General features: G+C 45.9%; 1 protein-coding gene across 1 annotated transcript; it reads right to left on the reverse strand.

The window, feature by feature from the left end:
* Positions 1 to 1,287: 1,287 nt before the first annotated feature.
* LOC146559107 (uncharacterized) lies at positions 1,288 to 9,903 on the reverse strand. Its single transcript, XM_085245199.1, has 7 exons — positions 9,744 to 9,903; positions 4,398 to 4,528; positions 3,858 to 3,996; positions 3,648 to 3,743; positions 1,927 to 2,009; positions 1,612 to 1,833; positions 1,288 to 1,407 (listed from the first exon to the last, which is right to left on the reverse strand). The coding sequence occupies exons 1-7, from the start codon at positions 9,901 to 9,903 to the stop codon at positions 1,288 to 1,290; spliced, it is 951 nt and encodes a 316-aa protein (XP_085101325.1).
* Positions 9,904 to 13,304: the final 3,401 nt, after the last annotated feature.

Raw genomic sequence — 13,304 nt, forward strand, 5'->3', positions numbered from 1 at the left:
TCAGTGACGTCCGAAGCTTCATTTAGAGCCTAACTGCTTCGGTATCTGATTCAATGGTTTATAAGGAAGCAAATCATTCGTGGGATTTGTGGAGTGTTTTGATGGTGACAGATAGCGAACCACTGATCATTCTACTGAGAGATTTGGAGCCAGCGAGGAATAAAGGAGGTTCTGTTGTGTGGGAGAATTTTGAGTTGATTTTTGTCAATCGGGTGGGTTTTCCAGCTTTGTGTTCTGGCCGTTTGCTTTTGTTTTGTGCGTGTTTATTATATCTGAAAACGGGAAAAAGGTAAAATGTCAAAAATCTGTTTCCATAATATAAATATCATTAAATATATAAATATAAATATCACCCAATGTATATACTATATATATATATATATATATAATGTTCTTCCTCTACAGCCCCCCCCCAATTTTTGCACATGTCGAGGAGCGTGTCAGGCTACATTTCACTGTGTGTTATACTTGTATAACTATGCATGTGACAAATAAAGAACCTTGAACCTTGAAATAACTTTAGAAAAACTTCCACTTGACTCTTTACATGTAATGTTGTAAAAATATATATTTTATTGTTTAATTAATCTGAAAATGTTAGTCTGCCAAATGTGCAGCAATTGAATTTCTTTATTCTCTTTATCTGATCGTTTGTGGGGCCCAGGTAGACTGTATAACTGCATCTCTACCAGTTTCTCTGCACTCCAGCCTCTTCTGTTCCATGTGAAGGGATTTTCCTTAAGGCAGGAGAAATTATCTCCACAAAAAGGAACAGGTTCAGTCATCGCAAACTAGAACAAATTCTCTTTTTAAATAAAAATGAGAAAGGGTTACCTTAAATGCATCATGTTTTTAATTTGCAAGTTCATAAGCATTTTCCTTTTCCATTTCACAATCAATTCTACCCCCAGGTCAAAAATATGTCTGGGGAAATTTCCCTAATATAATATTATTTATAAATACACCCCTCCGGCGATTAATTGCATACCTGCATGGAGGCAAGACCTCACAGCAGAAGCATACTCCATAATGTGTTTTACATTATTATATGTATATATTATATGTAACCTGGTATTTTTCAATTATTGTATTTACCAACATCAAGAAGTCACAAGCAAAGAAAGACCACACCATGGTGCATAACAAGGAGAGTTTACTGGTCAAAACTATTTATTAAACAAATAAAACACATTTTCTATTTCATTTATTTTAACCAGAACACATACAGATGAGTGGCTAAGTGGAAGAAGATGGATGGATATGAATTCTCTAGCTGGGCCCACGTCCTCATTTTTGACAGCGTTTTAGTAAGTAAAAGTGAATGCTTTGGCATGAATTGAGCTGCGGTTCGGGTAAGGCCTCGAAGGGGACTGGTGACGGCTCGCGGGCCTGGCAGATCCCCATGCACTAAATAGACATGAAGAAGTTAAAGAATTGAAAAAAAGAAGGGAGGTTTGGGTACGTAAACGAGAATGAACAGCTTGCAGAACCGAGGGAACATACATAGATGACAACTGGAAGGAGTGTGTTTGGAGGTGTGGTCCGGCTCCTGAAATTCCGATATGTAATCTCCAATAAAATTGTGTTCATACAAAATCTATGAGTGACGACCTCATCAGCAGTCCAAGTCAAACTGGGCACACAGACCTGGGTTCCTTCAAGCCAATCCAAACAGATGACGGAGATGTACTTACGAATGATTCCTTGGACTTTGGCTACCAGGCCACCGGGTGGACATGGTGAGGTCTTCTCAGAGAAATCGCACGAGTACAGGACATTATCCACTGTGGTGCCATGCTCGCTATAGTTCAGAAGCTCATAATGCTTGGTATTCTGAAGGACGACAAACACACACACACAATTTACATCTTGGTCACTAACAACCACAGGAGTGCTCTGCAGAGTGATGTAGTTTAACAGCCTCACCTCGTCATAGAAAATACAGGCATGTTTCCCCGATACGTAGTTGCAGTGACCGTAGTTTGTAAGGCACACATCCATGTCAGCACCTTAGAGAAACAGTTAAAGACTTAAACACCCTTTCCCACAACACAAAGAATACAGATTTGCAACATGGATTTTTTTCTGCAGTATTGCCGTGTCAAAATGTATTTTAATGACCTGCACTCCAATGTGACATATTGCGTTTTTGTTCAGTAGTTTTTATTCCACATGGTCCTGTTGTGACCCTCACAGGTCTAAGAACTTACTTTCACAGACAACTTGCTTAAAATACTCCGATTTAAAGATGACGGTACCAACTATCACTCAACCTGACTAATGATGCAGAGATTGGGAGCTAGTACAGGCTCAGTACATTATTATATTATACTCTGTCGTGTACTGCTGCCTGTCGTACAGAAGTACAGTCATGGTTAAAAGGATACCTTCTGTCAAGGTTTACATATTGGGACAAAATAAAAATCATCTTGTTTTTAGCAGGTCTTGAAATTAAATCTTGATATATAACCTCAGATGAACTATAAAATATGACATTACACTGTCATGTATTTGACAAAACTAAGCCAAAATGCAGAATTAGTGTGTGAAGCACTAAGCAAACCCTTGTTGCTTCCATAGAAATAAAGATGACAAGTAGCAGGTACATACTGCTGATCAAACACAACTGATTAACTGATTATCAGCACGAGTGACCACCTCTATAAACTCAGAAGCATTCTGGTGTGTGTCGACATAATGCCAAAGAGGAAAGATGTCTTAAAGAATAAATGAGTGCTGCATGTCAGTATCTGAAGTTGCATGAAGCCAGTCCCAAACACGCTCATAATTCTACCATGAGAAAGATTATTCACTATTCAAGTGGAAAACATGCAAGACAACTGCAAAACATTCCCAGGAGTTAAAGTCCAAAAACAGTCACCAAGGATCAGGCAGTGCAATGACTCCAAGCACGTCAGCAAATCTGTCTGGTGGTTCTGCAAGCTAATGAATGATGGGGTGTTGTTAGTTTTTCCACACACTGCTTCTGCTTCACTTCCCAGTTTTATATCTGTAGGAGTGATTAGCTCAGAGCCAAGACACCAAACCAGGGGCCGTGGTGCTGCAGTATTCTTCTGAACAATAGGTGTTGCCCGTCCTCCAAATCAGCGCTGGTAGAGAAGGAGAAGAAGTCAAAGTTGGAAGCCAAGGAATTTTAAAGTTTTTGCCAAGTTTCAAAGTTTCAACATCTCCCTCTGTGAAACCTGTGAACCTCTAAACTTCTGTACTGATATGATGTTAGGATGCCATTAAAAACAGACTTTAACCCAGCTGCAGCAGCAATGCAACAACACACCAGATTATAAAAATGCAGAAGTGCATGACCAGCAGAGATGACAGCTTACAACATGTAACATCAACTTTGCTGTACGGTGACATTTGCCAGGCACCACACAGCAGGTATGATGGGGCCCTACCTATGTTCTACTTCGGTCTTACTAAACTTTAGTCACAAGGCAAGAATATAACCTAAATCAAACATGATTAACTAGAGTTTGGTGAACTGGTAAAAAAAAAACTACGTGAGAGCAGCTTTAATGCTGTTCTCCTACGTGAACCTTTCCCCATCACAGGTGAAACCTAAGAGTGGCTCAGAGCCAGGGCACAGAATGCAGCAGGGTCAAAGTCACAGCGACTGAATGTCCTACCTGATCCTATGTGTAACGTCCTATAGCACATGCTGACAGCTGCTCCTCTTCCTGTCAGAGGGTAAAAGACCGCTCTGGCTTGCACCTTTTTCTGACCTGGGAGGAGGAGAGTGTAGGTTTTAATAATTAGAACAAAACAGCAATCAAACAGCAGAAAAACTGACTTCTTGACAAGTAAACAGACTAAACTGTAGTGCAAAGGTGTCTTACTGTTTGGGTGGGGTGCTGAGGTTTTTGGGGTAGTGCTGGTGGTGGGGGGAGGTTGAGTGCTGGGCACTTTGGGAGCAAAGAGCTGCTGGATCCTCTGATAGGCCAAGAGCTTGATCATCTCTGCATCCAGTTTGTCCAGCTCGATCAATGTGCACAAAAACACAAACGCACACAACCGCTAGAAGCTAATTACATCTTGTAGGTGGCTGTAGCTCAGGTGGCAGAGCAGGTCAGCCACTAATCAGAAGGTCGGTGGTTCGATCCCAGGCTGCCTCCTGGCTGCATGCCAAATCTTGGGCAAGATACTAACCCCATGTTTGCCTACTGGTGGTGGTCAGAGGGCCCGGTGGCGCCAGTATCAGGCAGCCGCTGGGCAGCTGTGGCTATAATGTAGCTTGCCAGTGTGTGAATGACTGAATGTAGTGTGAAACGCTTTGGGGTCCTTAGGGACTAGAAAAATGCTATACAAATGCAGGCCATTTACCATCTTCGTGTGCTTCATAGCAGAACACAGCAATACGAAGGCTCTTAAACTGTCACATGTGGCCGCAGAGTGACAAACTCACCCCCATCCTCCTCTTTTCCATCCTTCATGCAGCTGGACAGGTTGGTGATGGAGGGCAGTGTGTTGGGCAGCAGTGAGTCTGTCAGTGCAGGAGCAGCCTTTATATCTGAGGGACAGGAGAGGAAAAAAGAGACAAATTGATGAGATGAGATAAAAGAAGGACCAGAAAAAAGACAGTTTTTGATAGTTCACTATAAAGGAAAAAAGTGCACAGGAACTATTACTGAGATAGAAGGCAAAGCAAGTTGTATCTGAATAACTTTTTTTTCTTCATAACTCAGTAACTGAAAATAAAATGTGCTCTTAAATGGCCATGTATCCTTTTGGTAAATGGGGCTGCACGACACAAAATATGCAAGAAAACTGTTAGCACCATCGATTATGTCAGCAGTGAGTATTCAATTAATAGCAACAGTAAACATTCAAAAGAGAGAAAACTCAGGTCTTTTAAAACGTTTCATTTGTTTCCACTTTAGAAAATGCTTGTTTTGATAGTTTAACAATACACAGTATCTGCCAAAAGAGCTCAACTCTTTCACTGTATTTACATCCCATATCACAATCACATTTCCACTTTCTTGAAGAAACATTTTCCTAAAGACAAAAAACTGATAAATTATTAGAAGTAGAAATAACAGAATCACAATTTTAAGTGATCTGCCAAATAAAATAAGCTATGCATCCTAGACTGAGGCATGAAATAAAAAGGCCTTCTTCCCATCTGCTTGGAGCTCTTTCTTACATTATAAGGGGGAAAAAAAGAGTTCTGACAGTATTGCATCTCCTGGATGAAGCAGAGTTGGTCAGTGTGCACGCGTGTGAATGCATGTCAAATCAAATCAAATCAAATCACTTTTATTGTCACATCACATGTGCAGGTACATTGGTACAGTACATGTGAGTGAAATTCTTGTGTGCGAGCTTCACAAGCAACAGAGTTGTGCAAAATACAATAATGTAAACAAGCAAATACAAGAATGGCTACATCTGAAACTAATAAATATATGTACAATATATAATAGTATATGCATTTCTGGATGTGTATACTAAATATTTTTCTACGTGTGTGTGTGTGTGTGTGTGTGTGTGTGTGTGTGTGTGTGTGTGTGTGTGTGTATACACATATTTTACAAATTAAATAGAGTAAACAATAAATAAAAATATACAGAGTTGAATATGTGCAAAACAGTGGCATTACTGTACAGTATGGAGTGCATAATGTTGAAGTTCCAGTAGTGAAGCTGAGGTGTCTATGACGTGTTCAGCAGTCTGATGGCCTGATGGAAGAAGCTGTCTCTCAGTCTGCTGGTACGGGACCGGATGCTGCAGAACCTCCTTCCTGATGGAAGCAGTCTGAACAGTTTATGGCTGGGGTGACTGGAGTCCTTGATGATCCTCCCCGCTTTCCTCAGGCACCGCTTCCTGTAGATGTCTTGGAGGGAGGGAAGCTCACCTCCAATTATCCGTTCAGAGCACCGCACTACTCGCTGGAGAGCTTTGCAGTTGTAGGCGGTGCTGTTGCCATACCAGGTGGTGATGCATCCAGTGAGGATGCTCTCAATGGTACAGTGATAGAAGGTCCTGAGGATGCGGGGGCTCATGCCAAATCTTTTCAGTCTCCTGAGAAAGAAGAGGCGCTGCTGCGCCTTCTTCACTGTTTTGTTTGTGTGTACTGACCACGTAAGATCCTCAGCCAGATGTACACCAAGGAACCGGAAGCTGCTCACTCTCTCCACAGCAGCGCCGTTGATGGTGATGGGGGTGTGTACTTCTCTGCACCTCCGGAAGTCCACTATCAACTCCTTTGTCTTTGCGACGTTGAGGGTGAGATGGTTGTCTTGACACCAGTGGGTCAGAGCGCTGACCTCCTCCCTGTAAGCCGTCTCATCACCGTTGGTGATAAGACCCACCACTGTAGTGTCGTCCGCAAACTTCACAATGATGTTGGAGCTGTTAGTGGCTGTGCAGTCGTAGGTGTAGAGTGAGTACAGGAGAGGGCTCAGTACACACCCCTGTGGAGCACCAGTGTTCAGTGTGATGGGGGATGAGGTGATGCTGCCCAGTCTGACCACCTGGCGTCTGTCAGACAGGAAGCTAAGGATCCAGCTGCAGAGGGAGCTGCTCAGTCCTAGATCCTGCAGTTTCCTGTCCAGCTTCGAGGGAACGATGGTATTGAATGCTGAGCTGTAATCTACAAACAGCATTCTCACATACGTGTCTCTCTTCTCCAGGTGTGACAGGGCAGTGTGTAGTGTCAGGGCTATGGCATCATCAGTGGACCTGTTGTGGCGGTATGCAAACTGTAGAGGGTCCAGTGAGTCGGGTAGTGCAGAGCAGATGAAGTCCCTGACCAGCTTGTCGAAGCATTTGCTCACGATGGGGGTCAGGGCTACAGGTCGCCAGTCGTTCAATGAGGAGATGGTGGAGGATTTGGGTACAGGGACGATGGTGGCCATTTTGAAGCAGGCTGGGACTACAGACAGAGAGAGGGAAAGGTTGAAGATGTGTGTGAACACTCCAGCCAGCTGAGCCGCGCATGACTTGAGGACGCGGCCGGGAATCCCGTCCGGACCAGTAGCTTTGCGCGCGTTCACCTTCCTGAAGCACTTCCGCACATCCTCCTCAGACACAGTGTGCGCACTGACGTCATCCGCGGTGCGCACACTGTCCGGTCTCATGGTGTTCGCTGTGTCGAATCTAGCGTAGAATACGTTTAGATCCTCACACAGAGAGGCCGTGGTCTGCGGTGTGCTGGTTTTCCCTCTAAAGTCTGTGATCGTGTGTTAAAGATGGTAAATGGCCTGCATTTGTATAGCACTTTTCTAGTCCCTAAGGACCCCAAAGCGCATGTGTGTTAAAGTGTGCGAGTGAATGTGTGTAAGCCTTCAAACAAGCATGTAGTGAAGTGAAGAAAGGTGAGCATATAACCATTCTCAGTTCTGAGGCCTTCTCTGTGCTTTAATGCAAAACAGACGTTATGAAAGTGGAGATGTTAATACTAATAATAATTCAGCCTAACAGCATGACTATTAACACAATTTCTTAAAGTTAAAAATGTATTTATATCAAGGTTCAAGGTTCAAGGTTCTTTATTTGTCACATGCATAGTTATACAAGTATAACACACAGTGAAATGTAGCCTGACACGCTCCTCGACATGTGCAAAAAAATTGGGGGGGGGGGGGGGGGGGGCGGTGTAGAGGAAGAACATTATATATATATATATATATATATATATATATATATATATATATATATATATATATATATATATATGTAGTATATACACTGGGTGAATGTGCAGTAGTAGCAGCAAGCAGGTGAATTCTGTACATTAATATGAATAGACATCTGACTATTTTACAGGATAGACAATATAAACATATTTAAAATTAAAGGAATTGAAATGTACATTGTGCCTTGGTTTAGTGTCTGGAAGAGTCCTGTCTCAGTCAATTATAGATGATGTGAGAGGGCGGGTGTGTGTGTTTAGGGCACGGATGGCTTGGGGATAGAAGCTCCTCTTGAGTCTCTCTGTCCTTGCCCGGAAGATGCGGAACCTTCTACCAGATTGCAGAAGTTGGAACAGTTTGTTGCCAGGATGGGACGGGTCCTTCAGTATCTGCGCTGCTCTAGTCCGGCATTTCCTGGTGTAGGTGTCCTGAAGCGGGGGGAGAGCAATCCTGCAGCAGCGTTCTGCTGTACGGATCACTCTCTGGAGAGCTTTTTGGTCCTTCACACAGCTGTTCCCAAACCACGATGTCATGTTCTGTGTGAGGATGCTCTCCACAGCGCCTGTGTAGAAAATCCTGAGGATCTTTGGAGAGACCCTGAACTTCCTCAGTTGTCGTAGGTGATACAGGCGCTGCCTAGCCTTTTTGGTCTGGGCCTGAATGTGGGCAGCCCATGTCAGGTCTGAGGAGATGTGGACACCAAGATACTTGAAGGACTGCACCCTCTCCACTGGAGCTCCATTGATGATAATGGGCTTGTCCTCTGGGATGGAGGAGGAGATGATGTTCTTCAGCAGCCTCTCAAACACCTTCATTACTACCGAGGTCAGTGCAACTGGCCGGTAATCGTTCAGGGATGAGAGTTTGCTGTTCTTGGGCACAGGGATGATGGTGGATCTTTTGAAGCATGTGGGGACCACAGACTTCACCATGGACTCGTTGAAGATGTAAGTGAACACACCTGCTGGTCAGCACAGCAGCGCAGCAGACGGCCGGTGATGCCGTCTGGCCCCGCCGCTTTCCTTGTGTTCACTCTCCTCAGTGCCGCTCGGACGTCATGCTCTGCGATGCTGGTCACCGGTCTCTCGCTGATGACGTCACTGTCCTCGGTAGTCAGGCGGTAGATAGCATTAGAATAGATGTCAGACTATTCCCCTGCATTACCAGAAGCAGTCTGTTCTCCCTGCTCCTGAGGAGCAGTTCTCCCACAGTCAGCAGCCCAGCGACAATGCTGTGCTTGGTAAGATGATGTCAATGCTCAGGGAGCTGTTGAATAAAGTGAAGGCTGGGGATGAACATTCCCCCTCACGGCAGGGTGGCGGGCGAGTACAGAACCGGGCCCCTTCGTTCAATGGCAGGAGCTGTCAGGTCTGTAATAAGGAGGACCACACTACACAGTCCCATTGCCGCTTTGCCCGACTCTGTTTCCCATGCTTTCAGCCCGGTCACACACGGCGCTCGTGTGCCAATGGGGCCTCTACGGGTATTAACACCCAGGGAAACTAGACGACCTGTGTTTTGAGGGAGGCTGTACAGGTCATGAAGAACACTCCCACACATATGATGCAGCAGAGCTGTATGACAATGTAAAGGACTTAGACAAGTCTGAGAGAGTTATTTTTCAGGACACACAGAGAATCAGCAGCAGTGACAGCCTGTTCTACACTCCTGTTACAATCGGAGGCAAGGCATCCCTTGGTGCTATGTTGGATAGTGGTTCAATGGCCTGTTTTTTGAGTGAAGTAGCACTGCAGAGGTTTGCTGCTGCTGGTGCTATTGATTTGAGCAATCAGGGGGCACCCACTGTTGTTTTTGTTGGCTGTGGTGGTGTACGAGTGAAGCCTAAATCAGTGGTGGAGCTCGACATGGAAGTGTATGGGTGTCATATCTTGGTTCCAACCTTTGTTGTTGAGAATCAACAAGATTACTTAATTTATGGCTCGAATGTCATCAGACATTTAATCCATCAGTTCAAGAAAGATGCAAGCTACTGGGAGGCAGTTTTGACGTCGGGTTCAGGGCATCAGGAACTTGAACAGTTCCTCTCTCTGCTTGCTGGGCTGGAATGCTGGTCTGGTACTGAGGTACCAGACAAAGTGGGCACAGTCAGGTGCAACAGGGCTGTCACCCTGCCAGGTAACAGTGAGTTTCTTGTATGGGGGAAACCTCCTAAAGATGTTAAGATTTCTCCCGGCTCTACTGTGGTTACTGAGCCAACCCCCTCTCGCTCTGCACCCAGGGGCATCATGGTCGCTAGAGTGGTGACTCCTCTCTGGGGAGACAGGTGGGTCCCACTCAAGCTCCTCAACGTCACAGACAACCCTGTTATTCTGTGGAGGAATGCCAAGCTTGCTGATGTCTACACCTGCTTTGCATTGGAGGATATGGAGGTTCCAGAGCTCAGTCAACAGTCTACTCGTACAGAGCCCACTGGGACATCTGTACCCACAGTGGATGTTGGTACTGTACAGGAGAGGCTGGACCGTGTTGGCCTGGGTGACCTGGACCTAAAGTCCTGTGATGTGTCTCCGGACTGGCAAGAAAAGTTGGCTGACCTTGTGGTCAATTATCAAGATGTCTTTTCTCGCCATCAGGCGTGTGCCTCCTGCCGAATACCACAAGCTCCGCCAGGTTCTTAACAAGATGGAGGAGAGAGACATACACCTTCCAACAACTGCTCACACTGTCTAGCAAATACACCGGACAATTACATCCACGCTCTTTGGTTCTGTCCACCAGTTCAGAAGTTTTGGCGTGAGATATGTGAAGACTTATCAAAGTGTCTGAAATGTAACATTCCAGCCTCCCCTTTAGTATGCTTGCTGGGCAACTTGGATGTGGTCACTGCAGAAATAAACACAGCCCACATTGTTTTTACGGCCCTATGCATTGCCAAGAAAATGGTCCTCATTAACTGGAAAAATAAAAATAATCTTAATTCTAACCAACATAAAAACCATCTAATAGATCACATTAGTCTTGATACAGCCTCTGCCATCACATTTGATCAATCCCTTTGGGTCTTTTGATTGGCTTCATCACCTAGTGGGGGTGGGGGGTCGTGGTTTGGTCCTGCCTTCGGTATTGTGGTTGATATGGGGGTAGGGACGGCCTTAGGGCGTCTGAGGAGTCCCTAGGGACGTTTTCCCTGGAGGGCCTAACCCGGGGGATGTGGCCATGACCTGGTTAGGGGCTCTGGTGGCTCTTAGATGGGCCGGATGGGCCTGGGCCCCCTTGCCCTGGTGGGTTCCAGAGTGTGGGGGTGCCTACTGGGGTCAGCGGGGGAGCTGACCCCAGGGAGGGGCCGCTTGCCCCTCCCTTTCTTCCTTCCCCATCCTCAGCTGCCTCCCTATTCCCGCTCTACCACACCCACCCACACACGCAGGGCTTGGGGTGCAGGTATGTCACCAGGGTGCAGGGGAGGCACTCCCCCTCTGTCCCCTTCTGGCCACCTGTGCCTCAATTTTATTCTGCAACCTAGACATCCACATTACTAACACTCTCACATAACACATACATATAGGGCCTTGCGGGTGGGCACGTTTTACAGCATCCAGAGGATGGTCGGTGTATTCCAACCCACCTCTGGCGCTGGTGCCCTACCCTCAATTTTAAATGCATATAGACACTGAGGGTTTTCGGGAGGAGCCATGCTGCTCTCTGATAGGAAGCAGGAACCATGCTCTCCTGTGTTTTAAATGCACTTTAGAACAGCACACAGCAACACTACATATGAGCGGGCAGAGGGAGGTTTGGGGTCTTCACTCACCCCGGTTCTGTTAGCCCTCAGGGCTGGGGGGCTGGGAGGAGGTTCTGGCCGTCAGATTGGGGTCTGGGATGCGGGGCCTCCCTGCTACTGCAGATAAGGAGGTGGTCCGCTTGCCTCCACCCCAGAGAGAAGGGTTCCATCTCCTGGGTCTAGGTGCAGCTTGCCCCTCTGGGGACGGGGGTACCTGGACCTGGGATATAGAGTATGTTTGGGGAGTGTGACTGTCTGTGCAGTGTCTATTTGTGTCTGTCTACACGTTGGGTGAGTGCAGAGTATTTGGTTGGTTCTCTGGGTACATCTCAGGCCCTCCAAAGTACGGAGGCCTATCTCCCCTCACCACACTCCCTGCTGGTGGCTGATGCCCTCAGACGTTGGTGTGTTGGTGGTTCTTGTCGACTGGGGCTGGGCGCTCATGTATGTACCGGCTCACTCCTGGTGGCCGATTGGCAGGGCCTGGCGCCTGTGGCCCGGCTGGGCCCCTTCCGGGGGGGTGGGGTCCGCTCAGGCCTCTGGTCCTCTCTGGCACAGCTGGCTGCCGGCAGAGCCCGCAGGCACGCCACTGCAACCCCCTCTGGCCTCTGCTCCATAGCTGCTGGGTGACCTCTCGTTTGGGGCTCTCCTCAGCTCTTCCCAGAAGTGTGGCACGGTTCCCCCCCTTTGGTGGTCCTCCTCAGGTCCTCGTACTCTGGGGCCTCTGGATGTCTGGGGCCTGGATCTCCTCCATACCTGCTTCATGCCCTGGGGGACGGGGCTATGGCTCCCCACACATGGGGAATCCTTTGGAATACAAGTTTATTGTGATGGTGCTGTTTTTTTTATTATGTTGCTCTTTGTTGTTTGCTTTCTCTTCTGTTTTTTTTCTCCATACAGGTGACCCAGGTGTTTTATTTGTTTTTGTTTTTTTTTTCTTTCTCCCCCCCCTTCTCACCGTCTCTTCTCCTCTTTGGTTTTCTTTCTCTCCCTCTCTTTCTTTCATTCTTTCTCCCTGTCCTATCCCCCAGTCATGTCTGTCCCGTTTGTAGCAACTGAAAATAAAATAAATTCATAATTATAATAAAGGTCAATCAAATGGACCAATATGGCAAGGCCATGATGATCCACTTGGTAAAATAAATCTGCTTGGCATCTTTCTTGGCCTTAAGACAACAATTCTTAAAATACTTATTTTCCACCCTGATTTACGAATAAATTCTTTACAAATCCTACCATGTGAATTCATGGATTTTTTTTTTCACATTCTGTCTCTCACAGTTGAAGTGTACCTCTGGTGCAAATTACTGACCTCTGTCATCATTTTAAGTGGGGGAACTTGCACAATCGGTGGCTGACTAAATACTTTTTTGCCCCACTGTATCTCTGAGTATCAATAAACATTTTCCTTCTTCTATATCGGGCGTAATGTTTAACAGTTTTCACTAAAGAGCAAATAAGTAGGAAAAGTGGTTCTATTTCACTTTTACATTAATAAGATTATAGCTGGTGTTTTTCTATGCTGTGTTAATATTGTGTCAAATGCTGTTTAAAAAGCAAGCCAACAACAAATGGACTCTGTAGCAGAAGGGAACTACACATACCAAGTTTTGGAAAAACAGAAAATAGTTAAGATACGCAACCCTTGTGACATCTCTTATTGCCCCGTTTTCATGCCAATCTGTTACATTCTCCATTTTTTATTTTTCACCCTTCCCTCTCCATCCATCCATTCTCCAGCTGTCTTAGGGCGAGAGGCCACTAAACTTACAGTGTCCTCCTTTATGAGAGTTTCTGGGTCTTCACTGAGATAAACAATTCGTGCTTTTAGTACACGAGCTCTTTTAGTTTCAATGGCAGCAGCCTGCAGCAAAGAAAAGGGCAGTGTGTAAGGTTATTGTTGTATTGTG

This window comes from Mchenga conophoros, linkage group LG14 (genome assembly GCF_057382185.1).
Source record: "Mchenga conophoros isolate Kocher_MC1m ecotype Shallow Benthic linkage group LG14, M_conophoros_male_GT1.1, whole genome shotgun sequence".
In the NCBI taxonomy this organism is placed as follows: domain Eukaryota; kingdom Metazoa; phylum Chordata; class Actinopteri; order Cichliformes; family Cichlidae; genus Mchenga; species Mchenga conophoros.

Coding starts and splice junctions, on each gene's coding strand:
- LOC146559107 (XM_085245199.1), bottom strand. CDS start 9,903: ATGATGCCCCTGGGTGCAGAGCGAGAGGGGGTTGGCTCAGTAACCACA. Junction 3,744..3,857: donor CTCAGCACCCCACCCAAACA/GTAAGACACCTT, acceptor TCCTCCTCCCAG/GTCAGAAAAAGGTGCAAGCC. Junction 2,010..3,647: donor GACGTTACACATAGGATCAG/GTAGGACATTCA, acceptor TGTTTCTCTAAG/GTGCTGACATGGATGTGTGC.